At 36.0% G+C, this 22,048-nt stretch overlaps 1 protein-coding gene across 1 annotated transcript in view; it reads left to right on the forward strand.

Moving 5' to 3' along the window:
- Positions 1-22,048, forward strand: part of Abca13 (ATP binding cassette subfamily A member 13) — a 475,698-nt gene that overhangs the window by 67,922 nt on the left and 385,728 nt on the right. The window contains 5 exon segments of the mRNA XM_047562044.1: positions 574-674; positions 919-1,089; positions 2,923-3,128; positions 3,867-4,003; positions 15,729-15,849. Coding sequence (XP_047418000.1) covers positions 574-674; positions 919-1,089; positions 2,923-3,128; positions 3,867-4,003; positions 15,729-15,849 — 736 coding nt within the window.

The following is a 22,048-nucleotide window of genomic DNA, read 5'->3' on the forward strand; positions in this document are numbered from 1 at the left end:
TGTGGTCTGGGACAGGCAGTTTCCTAAGACTAAGGTTTAACTTTCACAGTCACACCAGCACCCACAGTTCTCAGCCTGGGGAGGGACCAGAGTGCATTGTGAGTAAGTGAATCATCATGTTCAATATCCCTCCCCTCTACTTCTCAGCATCTGGCAGAGATCTTATTCCTCCTGAGTATACAGCATGTCCTTCTTTGAACTTCTGTTGACTATGGTGGATGTTTTTCTTTCTGCACTCTTCTGAGGAAGTCAAGTTTGCACTTTTGCTTGAGTGGGCTGAGTCTTTTCATCATTTTATGGAGGAGGGAGAAGAAATGAGGAAGGGTTGTTGCTTTAGAAGCAAAACTCTTCTCTAACAAGGAATCTATACTCATGTTTCTTCAAAAACGATAAGACAGGGCTATAATGTCTTCTCCCATTTTCCTTTTTAAGGAAAGTAATGAAATATCTCAGGTAAAGTTTACTGAAATGTGTGTTTTCAGAATTCAATTTATTGACTCACACTATACATAGAAATCAAGCTTTAAGAAGCCTAATTTTCATGAAAAATAAATTGAATCGTTGATCTTGCAGCAATCCTCATTCACCTGGAGACTTCAGTGAACAATTCTATGCAGGGTGGACCTGATCGATGGAAACTAGAAAAGGATGTGTTCTTTGGGGGGTTAAAGCAGGTAAATTGCAGCCAAGGATTATACATAAACCATTTTCATAAAACATTGAAGAAGCTCATGCAATATTAAACTTTGCCTGTTGTGGATTATGCTAGCAAAATAAAGAGAATAGATACATTTTGAAGAACTTTAGATTGCATTTTAACATTTTGATTATTTATTTCTATTTGTGGTTCTTGAGCCCATGGTGAGCATGACTGTACTCTCTAAATGTTACCCTTTTCTATCCTCATTAATCTTTTAGATGTTGACAACAAAGAATGCTACTGTTCCCTGCCTAAATGAACGCTTTTCTGAGAAGGAGGTCCCTCTGCCCCCTGGGATCTGGGGGGACCCCTGGGGACTGCTGTGCCACCATAGATCCTTCAATGAGACCCCTGTTTTCAACAGGCTACTTAGTGCAGTAGAGGATGCTGTAAGTACTCCACTATCTGAACTCTTCCATGGGCACCAACTGAGATCTTGTCTAAAGTTAAATTCACTGAAGATGCCAACATTGAATTAACTATCCATACACTTAAAGGAAATTGGCCAACTGAATCATGCCCCTCAAATCCATCCCTCCTGTCTGACTGCTTGGAAGGTCGTATGCCCTGCCTTGACCAATACCTACTTAACCTTCCCCAAGAAAATCTCAAATTTTCAAACTAGGCACTTCTGCTTCTCTGGTTTCCTGGCCACTTGTCCCGTTCCATTTCTACTGCATGTGGGGAGAAATGTGGAAGGATAAGTTTGGTGATCAGTCAACTTGTAGCAGAAGCTCTGGCTTTCAGTGGTCATAGACTTTGAAAATCTTGTGTTGGTCATGTCACAGTTCAGAACACTTTTGTGAGTGCTCACCTTTGCTGAGCACTCACATGGGACTGTTAAGCAATTTGTTTGAAAAGATTGTTATGTCAAGTTTAACATCTATTTTTCTTACGGAGAATTCAATATTATAAAAATATGTTTGTCCTTCATTTTTTTCCTATTTCTTTTTTAACTTCTTCCTTACATATAATAAGATAAAACCAATGAAATAATATCACAGGAAAATGAACATGGAGGGGTCATGTGTACATAGCTCAGCCATCAATGTTTTCTCAGTGTCTGCTCGGCATGGTGACATGAACAAACTCTCTTGACTGAGCAGGGCACGTGGCATAAGTGCCTAGAAGTTCAGGATCTGGAAGTCTCCCCAGAGAACTTTACTAAAATGAGGCTTAAGATTTGGAAGCAATGAGAAGTCAGAGAGGATGCTAGGCTGATGGAAAAGTGTGTCTGAAGTCATGCGAGCACATGAATAACCTCAACCTATTTGCACATCTGTTTTCCTGCTAGTAGGCATAAACTCTTTCCTGGAAAAAAGCCCATTGCAAATTTCCTTGTATCTATACAGTCTAATTCATAGCCCCACTTGGAGTTGGGATCTAGCATGATCTGCTGCAGTGATGAGTGATTTTTCAGGTCAAATATATATGAGATAGCCTTTCCAAGGGTACTTAGATGTGTCAGTAGCAAACCATTTCATAACTTAGTGGCTGAAAACAAAACACCATTCTGTTATCTCTTGTGATTCTGGGGGTTGACTTGGCTTATCCAGGGTGTTCTTCTGATGATCTTACTGGGTGCTGCTCCTGTAGGTACAGTCAGAGGGCTGTGGTAGGTGGACTTTGGATGCTCAGTTGGGATGTTGAAGATTGGAACTTCTCATTCTCCACTGAAGTTTCTCTTCTCTCTTCTCTGGGGAGTCTTCTCACATAGTCTCTTAGTAGGGTAGCAAGACTTCTCACATGGTGTCCAGGCATCCCAAAAATGGGAAAGAAGGGAGGCTTTTAAAGCATTTGAGGACTGCTCAGAAAGGGTAGGACTGGAATTGGCATAAACCACCTGTTCTTTATTTTGTGGGTTAATGCGAGTCAGAACCTGGCCTTGATGGATTGTGGGAGGGGATTACTAAGAGTGCAATTATCAGGAGGTCTGGTTCATTGGGGACCTTTGGGGATACAGGCTAACCCAGATGGCTATGAAACTTGGGTCCCTACTTATTGGCTCACTAATTAAGTGGGTTAAGTTACCTGACTGTATTGTTGTGTAAGGTTTTATTTTTGGGTCTATACTTTTGAACATGAGTAAAGATTCAAGCCTAGAACTATGACTTAATAGTCATGATCATGCATGGCATGGTCTTTGATGCACAATGCAAGTGGAACCCTGGATACACAAGACTAGGTAGGTTACATTTCAAAGATTTTATTCTCTTATTAAGGATCATATTTTGCAAGAAGTCTTTACCCAGCACATGGATATGCCAGTTTCGGTACCTGAAGAGTATTTGGGCTGGCAGGAACTGGAGACACAGCTGTCAGAAGTGAGCCTTTCCTGTTCTCGGCTCTTCCAGTTGCACGGTACTGATGCCTCACCTGGGACTGGTGTCTCCTCTGGTGGCTGTGAACACCAGCTTGTCTCCACCCTGTGAGTATGCATTGGATAGAGAACTTCTCAACCCTTGGACATGAAAATGATTTCAACTGCCTTGTATTCAAATGATAGATCAATATTTAGATTCTATTTCTAATGAATGAATAGAAATATGTTTATTTTGAAGCTAACCATGGTACATCAGAAAGCATCTAAAAACTGTAACATATTAAACAGTTCCCTTAAGTTTAACTATTGGTTTAATCTTTCGTAAGAAAACTTATTGAATCCAAGGAGTGCATGTGTTTGGGGTTCTTGTTAGTTCTATACTCAGAATTATCACATTAACTACTAATGGAGTCTTGCCTTGGGAGCTGTGCTTCTCCAGAAATTTTGCCTAATTTTTATTTTATGACTCTGAAAATTATATGTGTGATCAATTTCTACTTTTCTTGGCTGCTAGGAAATTCATACTCAAATACATAAAGTAGGGAATGTATTCTTGTTGGCCTCAAAGTTCATTTTATTTTATGTTCTTTATTTTCCCTCTTTCTTTTCTCTTGATTTACTCTTTCTTATATTTTATGTATTCCCATAAATGGTTTCCCCTCACTTTGTAAATCAGGGTGGAGGAACTCATAAACAAATAAATATTAAGCGAACCATTTCAAAGAATCTAATTTCTTTCATATGAGGACTGCCAGGACTTTGCATATGTTTGTGTTTAGATGGATTTATAATGATCTGTCATCTGGAGCATCATTATCATCTCTGATTTCTTTTTGACTGCAGGATATTTCATATGCTTGAAAAAGTACAACTGTTCCTGGAGCAAACATCCTATGGGAAGGCTTTCCTGGGGCTTCTCAGGAAGGCTTGTGAAGTGGCACGATGTGTGAACATGCAAGGAAATTTCCAGAACAGTCTGCAGGGTAAGGCTAGAAATAAGAATGTGAGGTATTTTTTTCAATGAGGTTAAGATGATATCACAAAAGTCCATCCTATTTCATGAAGGGCAGATTAAAATGGAAGGCTCTCCAAGGACAATTCACCTTTGTGATTACTGTATTCAGGCTTCTCCCTTCCATTATGACAAGACCCCACGCTGGCTGGGTCATCCCAGCACTGTTTCTCTTATGACTCATTTTCCTCTCGGAATTATTTTAGTTTAGATAAATGCACATGCAGACCAATCATGACCCTCCTCATGAGTATCCTGATGGACTTCCTGTGTAGCCTTTTCATTTGATTTATCACTAAGTCTATTCCTCACACTGGAGAAAATACCTCATGTTGATCATGCTCAGTGTGATACTGAAATCTCAGTCCTTGTCCCTGATGCTGCTCTAATAGTGAGGACAGGTTTTGAGCAAAAGGAAAAAGAAGTTTTATTGTTTTGCTATGGACCTCCTGTCTAAGAGGCTGTGATTCTCATTATCAAGGGAAACTGTGGACTTTTTAAGAGAGGATACAAAGGCAAAATTCCAGGTGAACCCTATCATAATTCCTATCCAAGCAGTAGTCTTGAGAGAGAGCTGTTTAGATCCACTGGTGTGGGTCCTGAAGTCTAGATTCCTTCATTTCTGAGGTCCCTAAGCCAATGGACAGATCATTTGGTCTTGGATGGGAAGAAGGTTAATCTTGCTTCCTCCATGGTTTGGGAGTGGGAAAGGGAAAAGAAGAAGGGAAAAAAAAATCAGCTGCCAGTGTTGATGTAGCAAGTTCTGTCTTCAGAGCATGAAGTGAACCTGTTATAAGTGTAGAGAAAACAACAACAACAAACCCCAAACAACAGCCACAATTCAAAAAACTGAAGTTTTCCTCTATAGTCACACTCAACACCTTCAACATCTGTGCCCGAATGTGTCAGGTTCTTCCATACCAAGCAATTTTCCAATTCTCTTTGATCTATAATTCAATTCAGTTCCAACATTGCCTACCTGGAGATAGTAACATATCCCACAGGTTAAGTTCTCAGTTGCACATAAGGCTGTCCTTACTTTAGATGCCAACTCCAAGTTTGGCCCTAAATAAGCTCTACATGAGAATTCCTGTGATCCCTTCCTCAAGTTCTATAATTTGCTAAAACAGTTCCCAGAATTCAGAAAAACAGCTTCACACTAGATCACTGCTTATTATAAAGGTCCTAACTGAAGAAGCATGAGATGGAAGAGGTACATAGGGGAAGGTATGGAGGAGGCAGATCCATGCTTTCTCTGGGTACACAACCCTCCTGGCACCTCCAGGAATTTATGACCTCAAGCTCTTCAAGCCCCTACACTTTGGGCTTTTTAATGGAGACTTTTTTCTGCAATCAAGATTAGTCATAGGCCTTTAGCTTAATTAAACTTCCAGCTTTTCTCCTCACCCTGGAGCTCAGAGAGAAGGTGAGGGAGAGAGTACAGGGTGGGGTGAAACTTAGAACCTTTTAATTACATGGTTCTTCCTCTGAATCATTTTCTATCCTGAGGTTGTCCAGGAATGGCTCCCCGCAGCTATCTTTGTTGTTGTTGTTGTTGTTGTTGTTGTTGTTGTTGTAGATAGAAAGAATACTTTTATTTTATTTATTTATTTTTATGTGGTGCTGCTGAGGATCGAACCCAGAGCCTCATGAATGCTAGACAAGTGCTCTGCCACTGAGCCACAACCCCAGCCCCCATGAGTATTTTAAGTGGATTTTTAAAAATTGGTGAATTATAGTTACACACAGAAGTGGAATTCGTTATGTTATAGTTTGGTTAATTTTATCCTGCTGTTTCTCTCCTTTCCCATCCTTCCTCCCTCCCCTTCATTCTCCTTCCTCTACTCCACTGTTCCCCCTTCTGTTTTCATAAGACCTCCCTCTTTAAATTTCTTATTTCTCTCTAACTTCCACATATAAGAGAAAACATTCAACTCTCGACTTTCTGCCGAGTCTGGCTTATTTCATTTAGCATGATGTTCTCCAGTTCCATTCATTTGCCAGCTAATGTCATAATTTTGTTCTTTTTTTATGACTGAATAAAACTCCATTGTGTATATGTACCATATTTTGTCTTGTTGTTTATTGAGGGACACTGAGACTGGTTTCATAACTTGGCTATTGTTAATTATGCTGCTATAAACATTGGTATACATGTATCACTAGCATGTATCTGATTTTAGTTCTTTTGATTAAATACCAAAAGAGTGGGATAGCTAGATCATAGGATGGGTCCATTCCTCATCTTTTGAGGATTCTCCATATTGTTTTCCATAGTGGTTGTACTAATTTGCAGTCCCACAAGCAGTGTATAAATGTACCTTTTTCCCCAATATCCTCATCAGGGTTTATTATTATTTGTATTCTTGAAGATTGTCATTTTAACTGGAGTGAGATGAAATCTCAGTATAATTTTGATTTGCATTTCCCTGATTGCTAGGGATTTTGAAAATTTTTTCTTATGTTTGTTGGACATTTACATTTCTTCTTTTGAAAAATATCTGTTTAGTTCAATTGTCCATTTTTTGATATTTTTAATGTTAATTTTTGAGTTATATATGTGTATATATTATGGTTATTATTCTCCCTTTGGCAGAGTAATTGGCAGATTTTATTTCATTCTGTAGGCCCTCTCTTTATACTCTTAATTGTTTCCTTTTGCTGTGCAGAAGCTTTTTAATTTTAGTTTTTGAAACTCTAGCCAGAGCAATCAGTCAAGAGAAGGAAATTAAAGGGATACAAATAGGAAAAGAAGAAGTCAAATTATCTCTGCTGATGATATGATTCTATACTTAGAAGACCCAAAATACTCCACTAAAAGACTTCTAAAGCTGATAAATTCAACAAAGTAGCAGGATACAAAATCAACATACAAAAATCAATAGATTTTCTATACTCCAATAATGAATCTGCTGATAAAAATGTCAGGAAAACAATTCCATTTAGGATAGCCTCAAAACAAAATCTCTAGGAATAAATCTAATAAAGAAGATGAAAGATCTCTAAAATGAAAACAACATAACACTGAAGGAAGAAATTGAAGACAAAAGGGAAAGACCTTCCATGTTCATGGATAGGCAGAATTTATATTATTAAACTGGTCATATTAACAAAAGTACTGTATAGATTCAATGCAATCCCCATTGAAGTGCCAATGACATTTTTCACAGAACAAGAAAAAAATCAATCCTAAAATTCATATGGAAGAATGAAAGACCCAGAGTACGCAAATCAATACTGAGCAATAAGAGTGATGCTGGTGACATCACAATACCTGATCTCAATTATACTTCAGAGATATATTAAAAAACAGAAAAAAACCCAAAAAACCAAAAACCAAACAAACAAACAAAATGGCCCCACACCCCAAAAAATAAATAAATAAATAAAAAAAACCCAGAAGGTGTTGGCATAAAAACAGATATGAAGACCAATGGAATGAACAGAAGACACAGTGAAAAATTCAATGAATATAGACTTTCTACCCTTGACAAGGGTGTCAAAAACATACATTAGAAGACAAATAGCATTTTTAAGAAATGATGCTGGGAAAGCTGAATATTCATATATAGAAGAATGAAACCAGATCCTTCTCTCTCATTTTGCACAAAAATCAACTCAAAGTGGATCAAAGACATAGGAATTAGACTAGAAACACTGCAATTACTAGAAGCAAATAGAGGCTCAATACTCCAACATATTGGTTCAGGCACAAGATTTCCTTAATAAGATCTCCAGCTATCTTAATCACATTTAAAAAGATGCTTATCTCTTTGAGGATCTTGGAGCTAGCTCTGTGCCAAGGAAACAAGAGCAGGGACCAAATATATGTATTTCTTATTGTATCATAGTTCCCTTCTTCTTGCCAGCTTCATAAAGTCAAAACTCCCCTAAAATATAACTTTTATAAGCTCAACTGCATGATTTACAGGGTTGTCTTACTCTAATGATCTTTGTTTTTTGAACTCAAGTCCAAACCCAAGTGAAACGTGCACTTTTGACTCTCTGTCTTTCTGCTCTAGGGCTGGTTGTCTGTTTCCACATCTCCCACTTTCCTAGTGTGTCCTGACACTGCTTCATCTCAGTGGAGTTGTCAGCTTCTCCTTGGAATGCCTGCATCTTGGATGGGGAGGGCTTGGGACTAGCAATGGGTATTTCTTCTTCCTTCTCTGTGGTATGGCTACCTGGTGTTCTTTCCTTCCTTGCTAGGTCGTTGGCCACATATCCTGTGTTGGGGGATCATCCTACATATTCACTTTCTCTCTTACACTTGTCTTCCTTTCTTATCACTTATTTTTGCCTGTTGTCACTTATTCTTGATGCTCTCCAGCTTATTATTGGTTTTATTTCTTGAGCTTAAAGCTCTTTTTTTAGTCTGTGCCTGCACCAATATGATGGAGTGTTGCCCCTGTTTTCTTCAGCAGTTGCAAGGATTCTGGTCTAATCACTGAGTCTTTGATCTATTTGATTTGACTTTTGTGCAGGGTGAGAGATAGGGATCTAGTCTCCTTCCACATAGGGATATCCAATTTTCCCAGCATCATTTGTTAAAAAGCTATCTTTTCTCCAACTTATAGACTATGCATTTTAAGAAGATGCCCAGATAACTTACAAGCACATGAAAGTTAGAGAAGTACCAAATAACAACAGAATAACATGAATAACAACAGAACAATCCTGATGTTATGCGTTCCTCTTTAGTGTATTCATTCCTTTTTTCTTGTTTCTCCTTTAAAAGGAAAACAAAACAAACAATAGTACATACTAACAATGTGGTATAATAGAGATGAATTAAGTGTTCTAATGAATAGGTTCTACTGTAGTTACCTACATTTGTGGAGTGTGGTTTTATCATGCAGCTAACCCATGCTCTGAGTTTGGTATTTTGGCATGGATTTTGAAAGCAGATGGACTTGAGATCAAACATTGACTTTGACAGATTTTATTTGAGTAGGTCCTCATTTATCATTTTTATCCTTGGTAAAATAAAAATTACACAACTAACTTTACTTGAGTTTTACAAAGGTTAAATATGATAGTGTATGTGAAATGCCCAGCACAGTATTGTAGTCATGTATGATGGGCAGTAGCTCCCTTTCCTTCCCCAGTGCAATAAGTGTCAAAATTATGATGAATCACAATTGGCAGGGATTTTGCTATGAAGATTTTCTTTTCTCCTTTTGTTTAAAAAATTCTTGGATACTGCTTTTTTTCTTTCTGTAGCACTAATCCTTTTCTTATCAGGTGTTACATACCTCTGTGCAAATTTTCTAAATTGTTTCCATCTTTTTTTCCCCCATAAACACTTGCAAATTTTAGACACATAGCCTTTCAATTTTCATGGAAAGTCACTGAGGTACAATGGGTGCATATTTTACACAAATTTACTTGTGAAATAAAGATATAGAGGTTAAATTATTTGTCTCAAATTAGAAGGATTTATGTCTTAAAGAGTTTTATTGAAATATAGTAGACATTCAATAAAACACACATGTTTAAAGTGTTTAATTTGTAAGTGTTGAAATATGAATATATCAATTACCCCCAAACTACCTCCTGTTCTTTATAGTCCCTCATCTGTCCATTTCAGCCCCTCTTCTGTCCCCAGGCAACCACTGTTTCTGCTTTGTCACTATAGTTGAGTTTTAATTTTCTAGAAAATTTTGCAAAGGGAATTATGCAATATGTACTTTTTCTGTCCTGTTTCACATAGCTTAATTGAGGAGCATTAATGATTTGAGATTCAACTCAAATCATTCTTTTTCATCACTGATTACTACTCAGTTGAATAGTAACCGTTTGTCCATGCAAGCAATTCATAATTGGATTATTTAGCATTTCTGGCTATTTCAGATAAAGTTGCTTTGAATATTGTGTATGTTTGGCTGAAAATATGACATATTGTCTTTAGCAATAAAATAACTGAATTACATGGAAGGCATATGTTTAACTTAAAGAAAATCAACAAACTCTTTTTAAAGTTGTTTTATAATTTTACATTCCCATCAGTAGTGTATGAGGGTTCTCATACTCAAGGAACCCTGCACCATCTTTCTTCTTTCCCTTTCCCCTTTCCCCCATCGGGCACGTTTTGTCCACATAAAATAAAGTTCCTCGTGTGGGACCTGTATCTGTGGAGCGTTTTTCTGGGAGTTATCGACGACGAACCAAAACTGCCCCTTACATCTAACTAACACACTTGATATGGGCAGTCTTTTTAATTTTAGTCATTTTATTTGACATGTAGTGATATCTTATGGATTTAATTTATACTTACGAGCAATGATTTTGAACATTAACTTTGATGTGTTTATGTTCCATCTACATATCTTTATTTATGAATTATGTGTTCCAATCTTTTCCCTACTTTTAAAATTGAGTTGTTTCTATATTTATTGAGTTTGAAAGTTCCTCATATTCAAGATATAAACCTTTTATCAGACATATGTTTAGTGACTATTCCCCTATTCTTTGCATTATGTTTTCATTTTTCTTAGCAACGTCATCCAATAACAAAGTTTTCATTTTGATCGAGTTCTTTTACTTTTTTTCTTTGTTTCTTAGTGGGGAGTAGGGGTCAAAAATTTAGGGTTGTAACTAGGAAATCTTTACTAACTCTCTTGTCACAAAGAATTTTGCTTTCATTTTCTTCTAGAAATGTAATAGCTTTATGCTTTGAACCTAGGTATAGGGCACATTTTGAGTTATTTTTGTATATTATGCAGGCATATATCGAAGTTTATTAATATTTGGCATATAGGTATTCCATTGCTCCATAAAAATTATTGTAAAGGTTCTCCCTTCTACACTGAATTGCCTTTGTTCTTTGGGCAAAAAAGTGTTGTGCAAATATGTGAGTCTTTCTCTGGACTCTGTTTTATTTCAGTGATCTACTTGTGTTTACATCAATATTTTACTTCTTTGATTAGCATATGTTCATAATAAGTCTTCAAATCAGTTAAGGTTAGCTCTCTAATTTTGTTCTTTAAAAAAATGTTGTTAGCTATTCCAGGTCGTTTGCTGTCCCATGTGAATTTTACAATCTGCTTTTCAATTTCTCAATATTTTGCTGGAATTTTAAACAGGATTGAACCAAATCTATAGATCACTTTAGGGATAATTTACTTTTTAACTGTTTTGCGTCTTCTGAACCATGGACATAGTATATATCATCACTTACTATGATTTTTTTTTTAGTCAACTTCTTGTAGTTTTCACTGTAAAAGTCTATTTCATGTTTATGTCAGGCTTGTCTGTAAGAATTTTGTATTTTTGATGCTATTGTTAATTATTGTTGATTATATGGTTTAAAAAATGTCAGTCTTCAGTGGTTTGTTGATTATATATGGACATATGTTGATTTTTGTATATTGATCTTATATCCTAAAAACTTGTTCAATGTACCTTTTTGTTATCTTTTTATAGATTTCATCAGATTTTCTATAGCTTATACCACCTGTGAATAAAGACAGCTTTTTCTATTATATAACTTATTTTTTTATCAATAAATAAGATATTCTGGGTTGGTGTGGTGGCTTACCTGTAATCCCAGTAGCTCAGGGGGCTGAGACAGGAGGATCAAGTGTTCAAAGCCAGCCCTAGCAAAAGTGAGGCATTAAGCAACTCAATGAGACTCTCTCTCTAAATAAAATACATAATAGGGCTGGGGATGTTGCTTAGTGGTCCAGTGGCCCTGAGTTCAATCCCCAGTAACCCTCCAATATAATTAAATAAATAAATGAAATATTTTACGTTGCAATTTCAGTGCATTGCTGAATCAAAATGGTGAGAGAGAACAGCCTTCTCAGGTAGACAAGGAGCCTTGTACCATTGAGTGTAATGATAGTTATCGGCTTTTCATTGGATACCCTTTTATTAGGTTTGGATGCTTTCTTTTATTCCTAGTTTTCTAAGAGTTTTTTTTTTCTTTGTTTATTTGTTTAAATCAGGAATGGAAATGGATTTTGTCAAATGTTTTTCTATGTCTATTGAAGTATTATACAGTTTTTCTTGTACATTTTATTCATATGACAAGTTGAATGAAATTTGCTAAAATTTTAACATTTTTAATATGCTTTTAGTAGAGATATTGATCTGGAGTTTTCTATTGGTCTTTGTCTTAATTTGGTACTGTGGTGGTCCTGGCCTCATACAATGAGTTGAGATGTATAGAGTCTTTTAAAAATTTCTAGAATTTGTGTATTTCTCTCTTAAATGCTTGGTATAAATCACTAGTGAAGTTATCTTGTTCTGTCATTTTCTTTGTGGGTAAACTTTTAATTACAAATTCAAGTTCTTTGATATCATGATATGTAGAGTATTTCTGTCTTATTAAGTGAGCTTTGATAGTTTGTGTCTGTTATAGTTTGGATCTTGAATGTCTCTGAAGATCCACATGGGTCAAAGACTTGGTCCCCAACTCATGATACTACTGGGAGATAGTGGAACATTTAAGAAGTGGGGCTTAGTGGAAGTAAGTTAGGCTATTGGGGCATGACCTTCAAGACAAAATGGGACCCTAGGCCCTTCCTTTCTTCCTCTTTGCCTCCCAGATGCCATTGAACTGAGTAGTTTTCTCTGCCATGCAGTTCACACCATGATGTGCTGCCTAGCCATAGGCCCAAAAGCAATGGCACCAACTGACTGAACTGAAACCTCAGAAATCATGAGCCAAAACAAACCTTTTTCCTTATAAGTTATTTATCTTATGTATTTTGTCACAGTGAGAGAAAGTTGACTAACAGTATCTTTAAAGGATTTTGTTTCGTATAATAGTCCAATGTAGTGTTATAAGTTAAAAGACAGTCATTATTTTCCTAACATCTATAGGATATTTTGTAATATCACCTTTCTAATGCTTGATATCAATAAGTTGTATCTTATTTTTCTTGATCACTTTGCCCTAGAAATTCATCAATGCTTTTGATCTTTTCAAAGATTTCCTTTGATTTTATTGTTTTTTTCTCTACGTATTCTCTTTCCCCAAATACACTCTGATCTTTATTATTTTCTTTCTTTTACCTACTTTGAATTTCACTGACTCTTCATTTCTAGGTTTTGTTTTTTTTGGTACCAAGGATTGAACTCAGGGCCACTCAACCCCTGAGCCACATCCCCAACCCTTTTTATTTTTAATTTTGTTACAGGGTCTTGCTAAGTTGCTTAGGGCCTTTCTAAGTTGCTGAAGCTGGTTTTGAACTTGTGATCCCCCTGCCTGAGCCTCCAGAGCTGCTGGAATTACTGGCATGTGATACTATGCCTGGCTCTAGGTTCTTAACATGGGATCTGGTGTCATCAAGTTAAGACCACTTTCTTTCCTAATGTACTTTGTCAATGGTATCACTTCCTCCCTAAGTACTTCTTTTAGTAGCATCCCACAAGTCCTGGAATGTTCTGCTTTCATTTTCATTCAGTTCAAAATACTTTCTAATTCATCTCTTGATTTCTTCTTTGATCCAAGAGTTGTTTAGAATTATGTTCTTTTTTTAAAAATTTCTTGATTTTCTTTATTGGCAAGTAGTATTCTTTGTGTGGCTGGAACCAGTTTGTTTATCCATTCACCAAATGATTGTCATTTCCTCCCCAATTTTTGGTAATCCTTAAGAGAGTTACTCTAAATATCCACATACAGATTATTATGTTCAGGCATATCTCCATTTCATTTGAGCAAATACCTTAGAGATTGATAGGTTGTACAGTAGTTTATATTTCACTTTGTAAGAAACTGCCAACATGGTTTTCAAAGTGGTTAAAGCATTTTGCTTTCCACCAGCAGTGTAGGATACTTCCTTGTATCCAAACCAGCATTAGAGGAGACAGTGAGGTCTCATTGTGTTTCAATAAAAATTTTCTGAAAAATAATCTTGATCACTTTTTAATTTACTTATTTGTCCAGTATATCTTTTTTATTTTTATTTTTTTATAATTTATTTATTTATTTTTATTTTTACAGACTGCATTTTGATTCATTGTACACAAATGGGGTACAACTTTTCATTTCTATGGTTGTGCACAATGTAGATTCATACCATTTATGTAATCATACATGTACATAGGGTAATGATGTCTGTCTCATTCCACCATCTTTCATACCCCCGACCCCTCCTCCCTCTCATTTTCCTCTAGAATCATGTTATTTAGTTTTAAAATGTTTGGAATTTTCCAGATATACTTCTGTTACTGATTTCTAATTTAATTCCCTTTTGGTCAGTGAGCATTCTTTGTATGACCTTTCATCTTGTTGAATTTATTGAGGCTTGTTTTATGGCTTAGAATATAATCTATTTTGGTAAACGCTCCAGGTGCACTTGAGAAGAATATGTATTATGTCATTGCTGTGGAGAACGTTCTATATACATAAGGTAGATCAAATGGTTTGATACTGTACAAATTTTCTATATACTTACTACAATTTTATCTTGAGGTGTACTGAAATCTCTGAGTATAATGTTAGTCTGTTTCCCCTTGTATTTCTATTAGTCTTTGTTTCACTTTGAAATTCTGTCGTAATGTGCATATGTGTTTAGCATTGTTCTGTCCTCTTGAATAGTGGATGTCTTTATCATCATGAAATTATATTATCTGATCTACTTTGATAACTTTTTGATTAGTGTTGCAGTGGTGTATCTTTTCCATCCTTTTCATTTATGACTTCATGTTTCAAGCACATTTCTTATATACAGCATGCAGGTAGGTCTTATTTTATCTAAACTGACAAGTTTTGCCTTTTCACTAAGCTGAGGAAATTATATAGCACACATTAAATATCATTAATCATTTAATGTGATTAATATTCTTTACTCTTTCCACCATCTCTGTCAGTTTGATTAACTTTTTCTCTAGGTATGGGTCGTATTTCACTTCTTCTTTGCATGCCTGGTAATTATTGTTTGGATGCCAAAATTATAAGTTTTAACCTTATTTGAATAAATAACTTTGAAACAAATTACTTGAAACAGGTTAGTCCTTTAGGGTTTTTCTATTTTTCCCAGTGCTGGAGATTGAATTAAGTACATGTGATGCAAGAGTTCTACTGCAGAAATACACTCTGAGTCTAGTGTCTTGCTTTTAAGATTTCTTAGGACTGGCAATGTACTCAAGTCTGGTTGTAAATATTATCCACCACTGATGCAAAACCCTTTATGTATACTCTGTTCGATGGCTAATGAATTGTAAATTGTTCCAGTTGGCTAATGGAAATAGAGTATATTGCTTGTCTTGTGTGATGACTAAAGACTGCTATCTTTAATCCTTTTGGGATTAAACTACCTTATCTCCAGTAGTTCCCTCACATGCATGGGTTAATTTGTTCTGGATACCTGAGATAAGCACGTGGTGACATTCTTGCTCTGTGCAGCCCTCTCTTGTTTGTGTTGTGTAATTTATCTGTCTTCAGACTCTAAGCTTCATCTTCTCACTGGAGTCCAGCTCACTTCTCCCTTCTTGTTCCAGAATTTGGACTCTGTCCTAAGTCAACCAGCTAGGATAACAGTAGGTTGCACCTTGTTTGTTTTCTTTCATGAATCTGTGTTCTGCATTGCCAGTGGCTAGTGATACTTTACCTTGAATGAAAAGCTGATATCAAATCACAAATTTCCAATCCTTTCTTTTTTCATTTTCAGTCATATTAGGTGAACTACTGTAACATTTCACTTGTCTAGATTTGTCTATTATATGAAATTTAATATCAATTTTTTTAACTTTCTCTAAGAACTCTCTCTGTTTTGCAGAAAACATAAATTGGAAAATCATTGGCGATAATTATTTTTCATTTTTGAATGACTTATTGGCTTCTCCAAAAACTTCCATAGCCAGGTAAGTCTTTAGAATTCAATTTCCAGGTCATAATTTATCATCTGAAGTTAAGCAAGACCTAATGATAGAACATGACTTCTTTAATGTTTATGAACTTGATTTAGATATTGACACAGTATTTCATATTAGGTGTTCAAAAAACATTTATTTATAGAACATATGACTCAAGTTTCCAGGGTGTTTTAGTCAGCTTTTTTGCTGCTGTGACCAAAAGAACTTACAAGAACAACTTTAGAGGAGGAAAAATCTACTTGGCACTCATGGTTTCAGAGGTCTCAGACCATAGATGGCTTGCTCCATTCCTCAGGGCCTGAGATAAGGCAGGACATCATGGTGGAAGAGTGTGGTGGTAGAAAGTGACTCAGGACATAAGGTAGAGGGAGAGGGAGAGGGAGAGGAAGAGAGAGAGAGAGAGGACATACAGGTGTGCATACACATATATACCCAAACATATATATATACAATACACATGTGTATACATATATATACATACATGTATATATGTATACACCAAATTGTGGTGTCAATTATTGTTTGTAAAATATATATACACATATATATAATGCAATAGATGTTTAATGCTCTGATCTCAGTTATTAGAGAGGACAATAACTGTATTTGGTCTTTTCTATATACCCTATGCCAGAGCATGGAGTGTTAAAGAAGTTAGAGAGGAATCACCCTTGTAGACATTAATAGCCAGTAAAGGCTGAAATTCTTTATCCATAATTCTGGACTCATTTGAAGTCTGGCAATAAAAGCTGTTATTGCTGGCATCATAGCACACATAGCAGGGACATTACCTAAGCCATGGGCAGCTGTTTCAGGTTTGATGACCCCCACATGGTGAGATCCTTTACAGGGATCACTACACAAGTATCAACAGGGTGTCAGGGCTGCCTGAGTCCATGCTGTGTAGACACATCTAATTCCCTTATCACATAACCTTTCTAAAGTCTGAACAATCTGATATCTGAAACACCAAGGATTTCCAAAGTGACTGTGACTTCTGAATTATAAGTTAGTTCTGCAAGAGTGGACATCTCACAACCTCTGAGTTGCTCTTTTGAGAATACTTTGCATTTTTTAAAATACTTTTTATTTATTTTTATGTGGAACTGAGGATTGAACCCACATGCTAAGCAAGTGTTCTACCACTGAGTCACAATCCCAAACCAAGAACTCTTTGTATTTTTTTTAAATTTATTTTTATTGTAAACAAATGGGATACATGTTGTTTCTGTTTATACATGGAGTAACAGCATACCATTTGCATAATCATACATTTACATAGGGTAATGATGTTTGATTTATTCTGTTATTTTCTTCTCCCCCCCCACCCCTCCCACCCCTCTTTTCCCTCTATACAGTCCTTCCTTCCTCCATTCTTGCCCCCTTCTCACCCCCCATTATGTGTCATCATCTGCTTATCAGCGAGATCATTCATCCTTTGGTTTTCTGAGATTGGCTTATCTCACTTAGCGTGATATTCTCCATTTCATCCATTTGCCTGCAAATGCCATAATTTTATTATTCTTTATAGCTGAGTAATATTCCATTGTATATATATATATATATACCACAGTTTCTTTATCCATTCATCAACTGAAGGGCATCTAGGTTGGTTCCACAATCTGGCTATTGTGAATTGAGCAGCTATGAACATTGATGTGGTTGTATCTCTGTAGTATGCTGATTTTAAGTCCTTTGGGTATAGGCCAACGAGTGGGATAGCTGGGTCAAATGGTGGGTCCATTCCAAGTTTTCTAAGGAATCTCCACACTGCTTTCCAGAGTGGCTGCACTAATTTGCAGCCCCACCAGCAATGTATGAGTGTACCTTTTTCCCCACTTCCTCGCCAACACCTATTGTTGCTTGTGTTCTTGATAATTGCCATTCTAATTGGGGTGAGATGGAATCTTAGTGTAATTTTGATTTGCATTTCTCTTATTACTAAAGATGGTGAACATTTTTTCATATGTTTGTTGATTGCTTGTAGATCTTCTTCTGTGAAGTGTCTGTTCATATCCTTAGCCCATCTGTTGATTGGGTTATTTGTATTCTTGGTATAGAGATTTTGAGTTCTTTATATATTCTGGAAATTAGTGCTCTATCTGAAATATGATTGGCAAAGATTTTCTCCCACTCTGTAGGCTCTCTCTTCGCCTTGCTGATAGTTTCCTTTGCTGAGAGAAAGCTATTTAGTTTGAATCTATCCCAGTTATTGATTCTTGCTTTTATTTCTTGTGCTATGGGATTCCTGTTAAGGAAGTCTGATCCTAAGCCAACAAGTTGAAGATTTGGACCTAATTTTTCTTTTATAAGATGCAGGGTCTCTGGTCTGATTTCAAGGTCCTTGATCCATTGTGAGTTGATTTTTGTGCAGGGTGAGAGATAGGGGTTTAGTTTCATTCTGTTGCATATGGATTTCCAGTTTTCCCAGTACCATTTGTTGAAGAGGCTATCTTTTCTCCATTGCATATTTTTGGTCCCTTTGTCTAGTATGAGAAAATTGTATTTATTTGGGTTTGTGTCCGTGTCCTCTATTCTGTACCATTGATCTACCTGTCTATTTTGGTGCCAATACCATGCTGTTTTTGTTACTATTGCTTTGTAGTAGATTTGAAGTTCTGGTATTGCGATACCCCCTGTTTCATTCTTCCTGCTAAGGATTGCTCTAGCTATTCTGGGTTTCTTATTTTTCCAGATGAATTTCATGATTGCTTGCTCTACTTCTGTAAGGTACATCATTGAGATTTTAATTGGAATTGCATTGAATCTGTATAGCACTTTTGGTAGTATAGCCATTTTGATAATATTAATTCTGCCTATCCAAGAACATGGGAGATCTTTCCATCTTCTAAGGTCTTCCTTGATTTCTTTCTTCAGTGTTTTGTAGTTTTCATTGTAGAGATCTTTTACCTCTTTGGTTAGATTGATTCCCAAGTATTATTTTTCTTGAGGCTATTGCAAATGGAGTTGTTTTCCTCCTTTCCCTTTCAGATGTTTCATCATTTGTGTATAAAAATGCTTTAGATTTATGCATGTTGATTTTATAGCCTGCTATTTTGCTGAATTCATTGACGAGGTCTAGAAGATTTCTGGAGGAGTTTTTTGAATCCTCTAAATATAGAATCTTGTCATCAGCAAATAGTGACAGCTTAAGTTCCTCTTTTCCTATTCGTATCCCTTTAATTTCTTTAATCTGTCTAATTGCTCTGGCTAGATTTTTGAGGACAATGTTGAATAGAAGTGGTTAAAGAGGACATCCCTGTCTTGTTCCCATTTTTAAAGGGAATGGTTTCAGTTTTTCTACATTAAGAATGATGTTGGCCATGGGCTTAGCATAAATAGCCTTTACAATGTTCAGGTATGTTCCTACTATCCCTATTTTTCTAGTGTTTTGAGCATGAAGGGATGTTGTATTTTGTTGAACGCTATTTCTGCGGCAATTGAAATAACCATATGATTCTTACCCTTAAGTCTATTGACATGATGGATTATGTTTATTGATTTATGGATGTTAAACCATCCTTGCATTCCAGGGATGAACACCACTTGATCGTGATGCACGATTTTCTTAATATGTTTTTGGATACGGTTTGCCAATATTTTGTTAAGGATCTTTGCATCTATATTCATCAAGGATATTGGTCTAAAATTTTCTTTCCTTGATGTGTCTTTGCCTGGTTTGGGTATGAGGGTGATATTAGCTTCATAGAATGAGTTCAGTAGGGTACCCTCCTTTTCTATTTCCTGGAATACTTTGAGAAGTATTGGAATAAGATCTTCTTTGAAGGTCTTGTAGAACTTGGCTGAGAATCCATCTGGTCCTGGGCCTTTCTTGGATGGTAGGTTTTTAATGGCTTCTTCTATTTCACTGCTTGATATTGATCTGTTTAAATTGTGTATGTCCTCCTGGTTCAGTTTGGGAGGAGCATATGTCTCTAGAAATCTGTCAATGTCTTTGGTAGTTTCTATTTTGTTGGAATACAGATTTTCACAGTAGCTTCTCATTATGTTCTGTATCTCAGTTGTGTCTGTCATGATATTTCCTTTTTCATCATGAATTTTAGTAATTTGAGTTTTCTCTCTCCTTCTCTTTGTTAGTGTGGCTAAGGGTTTGTCTATTTTGTTTACTTTCTCAAAGAACCAACTTTTCATTTTGTCAATTTTGTGAATTGTTTCTTTTGTTTCAATTTCATTGATTTCAGCTCTGATTTTAATTATTTCCTGTCTTCTACTACTTTTGCTGTTATTCTGTTCTTCTTTTTCTAGGACTTTGAGCTGTAATGTTAGGTTATTCAGTTGTTGACTTTTCATTCTTTTCTGGAATGCGCTCCATGCAATGAATTTTCCTCTTAGTACTGCTTTCATAGTGTCCCAGAGATTTTGATATGTTGTATCGTCATTCTCATTGACCTCTAAGAATTTTTTTATCTCCTCCCTGATGTTTTCTGTTATCCATGTTTCATTCAATAGCATATTATTTAGTCTCCAGGTGTTGGAGTAATTTCTGTTTTTTATTTTGTTATTGATTTCTACTCTCAGTCCATTATAATCTGATAGAACATAAGGCAGTATCTCTATTTTTTGCATTTCCTAAGGGCTGCTTTGTGGCATAACATGTGGTCTATTTTCGAGAAGGTTCCATGTGCTGCTGAGAAGAAAGTAAATCCACTCGTTGATGGATGGAATATTGTATATATGTCTATTAAGTCGAGGTTATTGATTGTGTTATTGAATTCTATGGTTTCTTTGGTTGGTTTTTGTTTGGAAGATCTATCTAGTGGTGATAGCAGTGCATTAAAGTCACCCAGAATTATTGTGTTGTGGTCTGTTCGATTCCTGAAATTGAGAAGGATTTGTTTGATGTACAGGGATGCACCATTGTTTGGGGCATAAATATTTACTATCATTATGTCTTCCTGATTTATGGTTCCCTTAAGCAGTATGAAATGTCCTTCTTTATCCCTTCTGACTAACTTTGGGTTGAAGTCCACTTTATCTGATATAAGGATGGAAACCCCCACTTTTTTACTGAGTCCATGTGCACGGTAGGTTTTTTTCTCATCCTTTTACCTTTAGTCTGTGGATGTCTTTTTCTATGAGATGAGTCTCTTGCAGGCAGCATATTGTTGGGTCTTTCTTTTTAATCCATTCTGCCAGTCTGTGTCTTTTGATTGATGAGTTTAGGCCATTAATGTTCAGGGTTATTATTGAGACATGATTTGTATTCCCCGTCATTTGGACTTAGTTTTGGTTTTTAATTTGGCTTGGTTTCTCCTTTGAGTGGTTTTTCTCTAAAGTAGTTCCTCCCTTTGCTGAACAAAATTGTTGTTTTTCATTTCCTCCTCATGGAATATTTTGTTGAGAACATTCTGTAGTGCAGGCTTTCTATTTGTAAATTCTTTTAACTTTTGCTTATCATGGAAGGATTTTATTTCATCTTCAAATCTGAAGGTTAGTTTTGCTGGGTATAGGATTCTTGGTTGGCAACCATGTTCTTTCAGAGCTTGAAATATGTTGTTCCAGGCCCTTCTAGCTTTTAGAGTCTGGGTTGAGAAGTCTGCTGCTATCCGTATTGTTTTCCCCCTATATGTAATTTGATGCTTTTCTCTCATGGCCTTCAAAATCCTATCTTTATTTTGAATGTTAGGCATTTTCATTATAATGTACCTTGGTGTGGATCTGTTGTGATTTTGTGCATTTGGTGTTCTGTAAGCCTCTTGTATTTGATTTTCCATTTTGTTCTTCAGGTTTGGGAAATTTTCTGATATTATTTCATTGAATAGGTTGTTCATTCCTTTGGTTTGTATCTCTGTGCCTTCCTCAATCCCAATAATTCTCAAATTTGGTCTTTTCATGATATCCCATAGTTCTTGGAGATTCTGTTCATGATTTCTTACCATCTTCTCTGTTTGGGCAATTTTATTTTCAAGATTAAATATTTTGTCTTCATTGTCTGAGGTTCTGTCTTCCAAGTGGTCTAGTCTTTTGGTGATGCTTTCCATTGAGTTTTTTATTTGGTTTATTGTTTCCTTCATTTCAAGGATTTCCATTGGGTTTTTTTTTTTTTTTTTTTTGAGAATGTTTATCTCTTTGTTGAAATGATCTTTTGCTTCCTGCAGATGCTCTTTCAGCTTATTGGTATTATCATTCATTGCCTGCATTTGCTGTCTTATCTCATCCTTTGCTT

This window comes from Sciurus carolinensis, chromosome 8 (assembly GCF_902686445.1).
Source record: "Sciurus carolinensis chromosome 8, mSciCar1.2, whole genome shotgun sequence".
NCBI classification, from domain to species: domain Eukaryota; kingdom Metazoa; phylum Chordata; class Mammalia; order Rodentia; family Sciuridae; genus Sciurus; species Sciurus carolinensis.